General features: G+C 33.0%; 1 protein-coding gene across 2 annotated transcripts in view; it reads right to left on the bottom strand.

Moving 5' to 3' along the window:
* Nucleotides 1-861: 861 nt before the first annotated feature.
* Nucleotides 862-10,185, bottom strand: part of LOC148956834 (protein FAM177B-like) — a 28,380-nt gene continuing 19,056 nt past the window's right edge. For both annotated transcript variants that reach the window (XM_089096545.1, XM_089096548.1), the window contains exons 3-4: nt 3,824-3,991; nt 862-1,176 (exon numbers count right to left, since the gene is read on the bottom strand). In XM_089096545.1, the coding sequence (XP_088952671.1) occupies nt 970-1,176; nt 3,824-3,991 (375 nt within the window). In that variant the 3' untranslated portion in view covers nt 862-969. The remainder of the gene's footprint in view (nt 1,177-3,823; nt 3,992-10,185) is intronic.

The raw sequence follows: 10,185 nt of genomic DNA, 5'->3' as shown, positions 1-10,185 counted from the left end.
AATCATGATCGGAAGAGAGGTCGGGTCTCGGGGATTTGTGATTGACGTAAGGGACATGGGCCCTTGATCAGCCCAATATTTGTATTGAATATATAAAAAGGTTTATTACTTTTTGATGACAAATAATGCTTTTTTTCACATAATGCTTAATGTTTTTTCACATATCATTTTGCTGCCGAGAGACAAAAACAAAATTTGTTCCCCAAGTACTTGCGGACGAAGTTTTCAATCCACAAGTTCCGATTTTGCATAATTAGGAAGAAAAATGGGCTAACTTGCAGTGTATTGCATAAGTATGCAGTGACAAAGATCCGCCCATCAAAGGATAAAAGAAATTAGAATAACGATATTTTCTCCATAAAATCTTTTTCCAATATACGAGTCTTTTCAAGATACTTTTTTACATCCAAATCAGAAGTAACAGAAATTCAAATTTTCTGCCAGATTCAATGACGCTGCTGAGAAGCTCTAGCCAAACGAACAGATTGCTTCATATCTTGAAGGCGTGGAGTCTTAATCCTGAATACTTCTATATAAACCTATATATATATATATGATATATATATATATATATATATATATATATATATATATATATATATATATATATATATATATATATATATATATGTATATATATATAAATGTATATATATATATATATATTTGTCTTTCCTGCATTGGTCTTCAGAATAAAGATATTGAAAACAGTAAGACGCCACACGAACAAAATTTTCCAAAAACAAAATCCATGTATCTTTTTTCTTGTATTAGGATTTACCTAATATTAGTCGAATCTATGTCGAATCGATAAAACTCGGGACGAAAGGGTAAACTTGTAAAAAAAAAAAAAAATTGAACGACGTACAAAATTTACTTAAATATAGGAAGTATAACGATTGAAGCAAAACAGAGACCGAATCAATTCAATATTTAAACACAAAATGAGCACTTCACCTTCAATACGATTTAAATATTCTTGGAAGCAGGACCATCGTGAGGAGGACCGTCTGTGCTTATAACACTTTCTGAGAACTTGTACATAGATACGGAAACATCAGACTTTTGAGTGACATTTGATTGGTGAGAAATGACAGTGTTTGGGTCGGTCATGGGATTCGCTTGCCAGGAAGCCATTTCAGCGTTCACTGATCGTAGCTCCGATTCCATGTCTTCCTTTAAAAACAAAACAATTTAGCTCTCTTCAAATAAGCATATAGTTAATTTAAATAAGGCATAGCTAATAAACAAGTCACTCGTATTTAAATATTTTGTTGTTTATTGGTTGTTTTTTTTCAATGTGACCGTTCCCTTTTATCTTTTTTTCCTGGTTTTCGATTTTTTTTTTCTTGTTTATATTCCATATGAATTTTCGTTTTTGCATTTGAACAATGCTTTGTTAATGCATGTGGTCTGGTTTTAATTTTTGTCTTCTCATTTTGATTTTGACACAAAACCAGACGCCAACTGATTGAATTTAACTCCAACTGTGAATTTGAAGTAAAAATAAACCAGCTATTACATCTTGATTAAATACTGGAGTTACCGTAAAAGTTCAATTTACCGTGACTTAAATTTCTAAGGAGCAGGGCTTTTTCGTACGGTCCGTTTCAATCATACATTTAGAAACTTAGTTACAGTGAATTTATTAAACTTGGTAAATTAGGATAATTTTTTTTTTATTCTTTTACATATCTTTTTAATTACCTTTCTAATATCTAATAACAAAAAATGTGAAAGACAAGGTTAAAATCCTTGGAAAAAAACCTAAAAACCCATTGGCATGTAACATTAAAAAGGATTTTTATTCATCTCTTTTCAAAACAGTTCTCCTAAAATTCGAAAACAAATTCAGAAAATAGCAAAAAAATAAATAAATAAATGCAGCGTAATAATGGTAAAAAGTAAAACTAAGGACAATTACTGAATAAGGCACGGACAATTCTTCAGAAAACACCCAAATTACATATTGAAAGGTGGTCTGGCGTATTCCTGCCATAAAATACCCCATCCCCGGAAAATTCCCCTGGAGAAATGTCTCCAAGCGTAACATTGAGCAATCAAAAAGACTAAATTACTTCAAAGAAAAATAAATACGAGAAACACAAAGCGAAAAAATTCGGGTGGAATTATCAAGTGATACTTATAATATAAATAACACCAAGCATGTGATAGTACGAAAATAACCTTCTTTACACAACTGAGAAATAGTTCTTAGTCCCCTTTGGCAAAATCATGCACTCAATACTCACAATGAAATCAAATCAAGATAGGAACAAGTTTCAAGGTTAGATTGAGTATTTTATAAAAATATTTTCAAATAGAAGCTTTTGCTGTAAAGTCTCACTCTTTTGTGTCATATTCTATACTACAAAGAGAATGGGAGACTTATTGGAGTTGGAAGGACAAAAAAAATTACAAGCCTTACTGAGTTCATAGCGCATGGCCAATAAAAGAGAAAAAATGAAAGGAAACTGGATAACTGATATGGTTAAACTAGCCTTAATGACTGTATAACGGCTAGTCACTACATATGAAGAGAGTTCAAAAGGAAAACTGATATTGTTTTCAAGACCTATTTTAAGTCAAAATCCAGTCACACAAGGAAGGTCTAAATTAGTTTGCAGATTTCAGCATGTCAAGTAGGCTCGTTGATTTTAAGCTAACAGGCCGACTGGTGACGAAATTCTGTTTTATTTTACCCTCCCCTCTCCATATTTTAGAATGAACAAAAAGACAATTATGCAGCAGCTTAGGCTGAAATGGAACAAAATCACAAACACTACAAGGCTATGGTAAATCTTTTTTTCTGACACTACTGCCAGTTTTGCATTCTCACAAATTCTCCTCATCATTTGCCACACTCATTTAGTCTAGTTAGAGATAGCACCAGTCCTATTTTCAGTGATATCTTCAGCACTGACCTCTCCTAGTGACTCTTCAGTAGATTAAAGCTATTACTACAAAGACGATATACAGTTGCTCTCTCTTTCGAATGGTGCTGAAGCAATATCAGAGCCAACGATAGGTAGAAAAAACTGATCACAGAAAGATGTAACATGAGTACTTTAAAAATTCAAATGCTTAAAACATTCTGTGTAAAAAATCTAAATAATGTATCAACCCTTATATCTTCAATCAAGACCATATGTCAAAAACATTTATAAACGTTTTGATCTTTATAGCTTACTGAAGAATTTTAATTTATTGGTTGCAGCAGTTGCAGCCCATAGTAGTTGCAACTTAATAACGCTTTTTGAAAAAAAAACCGCAAAGTTCGAAAAATTTTTGTTTAAAACTAATCCAGGAAGGATTATTGCTATATAGGTCTATCTTGATAACGAAAGTCTGGTGCGTAAAGAAGCATTAAGAGATTTGAAAATAAAAGAAAATTAAAACTCCCTAAAACAGCAAGGGATCGAAAACAAAAAGTTAACCATTGAAATCACCCTCATCCAAATCCTACACTGGAGGCTTTGAGCCCCAAATCTTCAAAACCAGAAAAATTGCTTGAATACCAGTGAAACGTCTCCTTTTTGCATTTTTGTTTTCAGCTAAAGAAACTATGGGTTCTAAAGAAATACAGATTTAAACAGTACCCTAACTCAAATAAGCAAAATCAAGCAACCACAGTTAAAAGAGTATCTCCAACATTCCACATCCCACAAAGATTTAGAAAATAAAATTTAACGTAACAAAAAGTACCATGGTTAAAAAGTATGGTTAGCACGTTATAGATAACCGCATTATAGTTGAGATAATGAAAATATATCACCGAGAAGAGAACAACTTCTCACAAACCAATAAACTGAAATTTAATAACCTCTTCTTTCATCATCTCTTTAGCAGCTTCCATTTCTAAGTAATATTTAGGGGCTGTAATTCCAAAAAAGTCTGCCAGAGCTCCACCAGCATAGTCACATGCCGCTAAAGTTTTAGAGCCAGCTTGAGAAACCATAAACAAAATCCAATCTGACCATGGCAGATCGCGCTGAAATTAGGAATTTTACAAACTAAAATTGACTGAAAAAACTACTTAAAAATGACGCAAGAAAAACTTCAAACTAAGAAAAGTCACATACAAAATATAAAGAATAAAGAAAAAGATAAAGAAAAATAAAAGATAATCTGACCGTGACAACTCATACATAAATACATGAGAATAAAGACGAAATAATCCAAAACTACAATCAACCACGAAAAGCCACATATAAAAGCCAAGCCAACCAAGGTATCGTACAATGAGATTTACGATTCTTACAAACAAATATTGATTTGAAAAAAAAAAGCTGAAAAATAGAGCATAAAAACTCTAGATTAAACTCAAGCAAGAAAATGATCATATTAAAGCTAATCTAACAAAGATAGGTTGCGCTGAAATGATTAATTTTCGAAACTGAAATTGATTAGAAAAGCAAAAAAAAATTCTTGAAAACAGTTAGAATACCACACATTAAGGTTAATCTGCCCATGGTAGCTCGAACTTATATGACTAATTTTAAACCTAAAATATATTATAAAATAAAAAATTGATTGAAAATGCGGTCCGAAAATTGGCAAAAGATATTAATATCTCCAAACGACACGAAAATCTCCAACGACTCGCACTTATATGAATAATAATAAAACTAAAATTATTTAGAAAAAAACATGCTTGAAAATTCTGCATTAGTATCCCCAAACTACACTCAACCAAGAAAGTATAATTTTTCTCCAGATCGTATTAGATCAATCAATATATGAAAACCTACGGAGCAACGAAACCAGAAAGTCCTGGGCTATAAGCCAATATATCCACAACCATTCTTAAATTTGATAAATCTATGGAATGAAGACACGTTCCTAGTTACGTAGCAAAAAAAATAAAAGAACTGATAAAACTAGTGAAAATTTAATTATTCCCCAAATAACACAATTAACTATGAAACATGTGTTTTTATTTGCCATAGTAGCAGCCATGCTTTCTTTAGATTTTCTCTCATTAGATGGATAATTTCTATTATCAGTCTACAAAATTTAATTTCCTTGGTCTAACGATTTGGTTTTTTTTTCTTTTTTTTTATTATTGCTGAAGTTCTTTTAATATTTTCAATGAAGGATTTATATTATGAAAGGTTTTTCTTTTTGAAAAATAGGCTATCTTTTTGATTTTACTTTCAAATTAACAGGTAAATGAGTTATATTAGTGCTTGCAGCTTTCCTTGTAAATTAATTAGCGTCGCATAACAGACTATAGAATGAACTACACATGCTTATACCTATTATATTTATACTTATTAGAGAAACAAATATATTAAGTAATACCATTTTTCGAATAAAACAAACACAAAAACTATCCGTGTTCTTTTTACCATGAATGTCCGAAATCTACTGAATGTCGACAGTCAACGGTGAATGTCAACAAAAACATAGTCATAATAACAAAAACATAAGGATATTTAAATATCCTTATTTTTGGTTTTTACCGGAGAATGTCGACATTCATCGTGCATTAATGGTGAATGTTGAGCATTTTTTAAATTTATATTTTCTTCTCCGTAATTCAGTCGCGATACATTTTTCACCACTATTTCTGGGAGGAATGACTAAGAAGTAATAACAAATTTTACATAGCGTAAATTCCGGATATGACTTGATTACTGAATTTTATACCATTATCTGATTGCAATATCTTATTTATTGCAACAACTTGAACTACTATGGCATTTGAATTGCAGAAAAGACCCATGTTTTTAAAACTGCATTTGTTTGTGGAACATTTCTTTTTGCAATTAAACCATATACAGCCTTGCACCCGCTCCTCGAATTAGCTGCAACTGCTTCTCTCAGCGAAATTTTGTGAAAATCAAATCTCATACGATAGAAAGTAACTTTTCTTTACAAATTACAAACTGATTGCGTGTGTAAAGCTGCTTGAGGGTACCATTTTCATTTGCAAATTTATAGAAGTCGGTTGTCAACAGCAACCGGTAAAACATGTTACATTTGAAAACATTTCAAAAGCAATGACAGTTTCTGTAAGTTGTTCTGGTTTCGATATTTGCCATTTCTTCACTAGGCAAAACAGAAGAGGCTTTTCATGCACTGTCTTAACATCTTTCAACATAGCGCAAATTTCGGATATGACTTGATTACAGAATTCTTTACCATTATTTGATTACAACAATGCAGGAACAAAAAATGTTAAAAATCTTGAAAGAACAAGATGGGCTACTTTTTCCGCCCTATTTGTTCAATTTATTAAATCTAAGGATTGGGTTTTCAAGATTTGGGGTTTTCCCTCTCTTTTGGACATTCATAGGATTGGGCTTTAAGGATTAGGTTTTTTTCTCTTTTGGACATTCACTGAGTATATCTATTACTGTCGAGATACACCGGTGAGGGTCCGAATGCACAAGAACTGATGCATTTGGTGTTTGCTGACATTCACCATTTTTGGACATTCACGGTAACAAGCCCATATTGAAGGAGGTGAAATAAGAATGAAATAAAGAAAAAAAAAAAAAAAAAAAAAAAAGTCAGAAAAAAAAACCAATTTAAGGTTTTATTCTTACCATTCCTGACAACAGCCTCAGCACCAGTAAGAGTAAAAAAGAGATATTTTAAAATTAACAATACATTTTTATCAACAAAACTAAACAACAAATTTAAAACTTGAAACGATTAGAAATGCTAGATGATTTCGAATTCTAAAAGTGTTATTTCTGTTACCGACCCCTTAGTTTGCTTTGTCCAATATGATACTGATTATGTTGTATTTGCTATTAGCATTGTTATTGTTGTTTATTGTTGTGTTGTCTTTTTATTGTGTGTTGAGTTGATTATGATATTGTTGGTTTGGTATGTAGTGTTTAAAGGTTTGATTATGATATGATATTGTATGATATGTTGGTTAATAGCGACGAAGACCCCACTGCCTTTCGATCATAAACAATAAGTAGAACAATAGGGCAATTTTTTATAGAAGACAGTAGAACTCGACTTTAAATGAATATTTCGACCCTACATCCAAGGGCCGTCCTAAGCAAAACAAATGAAGAAAAAAACAATATAAAAGAAACTCATATGAAAATTCAAGTGTAAAAACTAAAAAAAAAAATTCAAAACAGTCTAGCGTCATTACTTCAATGAAGTTGAACTTAGGCCTATAAAATTTTCAAGTATAAAATATAATTATAAAAGTAGACAATATAAAATTTTCCTGCATAGAATTTCAAGAAGAAGTTACATTAGTATCTTCTGAAAAAGTGGTCCGTATCATAAAGTCGGATCCTGAAGATCCTGTCATAAAAACAGTTATTAGCAGAATTCAGCACTCCTGCTATTAGCACAAAAGACATCAAATCACCCCTGAAGGCACTTTTAAATTCATAAGACATTTTTCACTTAAAACTTTTCACTTAAAAAGAACACAACCATTTGTAGGATTTTAAACATTCTTCAAAGGGCAACTCTGATAGAAATCAAACATTATATGTTGAATATTCACTCACTCTGTTTGAATTTCTGACTTCTTAATTACACCATTATCCTTAGACTTATAATTTAATGGGTGCAATAATTCTTAAGCTCAAATTATGGAAAAAAATTGAAAGACGTTTGTAAATGCGCATGCTATATACAGTTATGTACTAAGTTTCCAGACACTCAAATTATATTCCTGGCCTAATATTTGTACTTATTTACTTAAAACAATTAAGAAAAAAACATAGTTAACATAAACCACAGTTTCTGTAACATGCTTAGTTTTATTTAAAGCTATCGCAGAAATTGAAAGCTATTTGAAAGACATGTAGGTTAAAAACTGTAATGTGCTTTTTGATACACATGTTGCAATTATAGCTACATATGTGAAATCAGTGACTTCAAAACAATTAAACACCAAGAACGGTTTTGAAATATTAAATTATAATGGTTTGATATAGCACAACCATTTTACAAATTTAATAATTTTTAGTCAATTAAAATTTGCTAATTTACAATAAGTCCCGTAATCCCTAGCTGGTCATGAGTAATAAAAAATGGTGTCTTAGGATAAAGTTGTGACATGGTAAAGGCAATCCAGTATAAATGAGCCACTCAACGTGCACAAAGGATAGTTGGGGTGTCCTTTATTACAAAAAGTCAGAAAAACACTTTTGAAACTCGTCAGAAGTGCATTTATAGGGTCATATTTATTTATTTATTTGCTTTTTTTGGTTTTTACAGCTCAAACAACGATTTTCAAGTCCAAACATCACATTTTCAGATTCAGGCATACATGGAAGCTTATAGGCTGAATTTTAGGGGGGGGGCTTACCTGGCCCAATCGGCACTTCCAGTGCTGTATAATTGAAATCGCAAGACAAAATATCATAGGCAGGGTGATGCGCTGACTATGATAGCTGCCTATGTCTTGATTTTTATACCAGGGCACTTCTTATAGAAAGCAATGTCATAGGAACTTCAAAAACAGCTCATGGAGGGCAACCAGCTCCCCCTCCCCAAAACACACCCGATCAAAATTTTGGGATAGCCATTTTTTTCAGCGTAGTTTAAAGGTCCGAAAATTATAACTTTGAGAATGACAACCCCCCCCCCCTTCACAACCCTCAGAGCAAGGATTGTAAGTTATGCCCGGGGGGGGGGGGGGTTTAAGGTGTTTATAGAAAGGGTGGCCATATAAACCTCAGAGGGGGCTCATTTGATCGGTAATTTCTACTGGCCTTTTTAAAAGTCAAAAGTGTTGGAGGTCAACCAGATCCCCCCCCCCCCTTGTACACCAATCATTTCCCCAAACACATTCAATCATATTTTTTTAGATAGCTATTTTGTTCGTTGTAGTTGAAAGGTCAAGAAATTATGTCTTTGAGGATAACTCCCCCCCCCCTCTCCATATACCCCAAAGGGCAAGGGTTGTAAGTTACACTCTGGCGGCATATAAGGTTTTTATAGAAATGGTGGTCGTATAAAGTTCAAAGAGAGATCATTGGATTGGTAATCAGAAGTTATAGTGCTCTTTTTAAGAGTCAAAGTGATCAGAAGGCAAATACCAACCCCCCCCCCCCCACACCCAAACACACGTCGTATTTTCCCGTAATGTATTTGATAGAAATTTTAAGATGACCATTTGTTGTCGTAGAAACTTCGGAAAGGGCTCAATCGGTTGGTATGAGGATGAGAACCCCCTCACAGTCCTCAGGGCAAGTGATGCAAGGTATGCCCTGAGGGCATTTAAGGTTTTTATGGAAACGGCATGTCATATATACTTTGGAGGGGCTCATTCGATCGGAAATCAGAAGTTGAAGAGCCATTTTTAAGAATCAAATTTATGGGAGGGCAGCTATACTCTCCCACGTCATATTTTCCCCGAATGCATCCGATAGAAAATTTAAGATAGCCATGTGTTCAAAAATATTCAAAAGATCTCATAACATGGCTTTTGGGGTTGACACAACCCCCCAGAGTATTGAGGTAAGGGTTTTAAGGTATGCCCCGGGGGGATGTAAGATCTTGTGAACTTTAGGGAAGGCTCATTTGATTTGAAATGCAAAGCTCTAGTTCCATCTTAAGAGTCAAGCGTGATGGAGAGAAAATATCCCCCCCCCCCTCCCTGATATCCTCTTTTCCCCAAACACATTCGATCAAAATTGTCAGATAGTCATTTTATAGCCAATAGTCCAAAGAGAAATTAACAATGTCTTCAGTAATCAAATATAATAAATTTTTGGGCGGACGTTGAACTAAGTCAAAACAAACTATGAGCATGTGGACTTTCAAAAAGGTGACAAAGCAATATCTCAAGAACAACTTATATTATTAAGTTAGATCTTTAAGAGTTAGTTGTGGGGGATTTTGAACTAGCCAGAAGGCACTATATGTTTACGTTTATTTTCAAAACTATAGTTACTGTAACTAATGACACTAATAGTATTAAGGTGAAATTTCTAGGAAGCGCTTAGGGGGAGTTCCAATTAAACGAAAAACTGTACAGATGCAGATTTTCAAAAAGGCACATGAGCAATATCACTGACAGCAGGACTCTATAATACCTAGAAATATCATTGATACATTTAAAGAAGCTACGGTAATTCGATTCAAAATTAAAAGTTCTAGGGTCCTTTCTAAGAGTAAAAAGAAATTGGAGGGCAATCAGCTCGTCTCTCAAGTCGATTTATTCACTAAATCCATCTAGTCAAAATTTTG

This window comes from Artemia sp. Qi Xiang Cuo, chromosome 1 (genome assembly GCF_049724085.1).
Source record: "Artemia sp. Qi Xiang Cuo chromosome 1, ASM4972408v1, whole genome shotgun sequence".
NCBI lineage: Eukaryota > Metazoa > Arthropoda > Branchiopoda > Anostraca > Artemiidae > Artemia > Artemia sp. Qi Xiang Cuo.
Note: the sequence above shows the minus strand (reverse complement) of the source record. Positions and strands in the feature narration are given on the sequence as shown.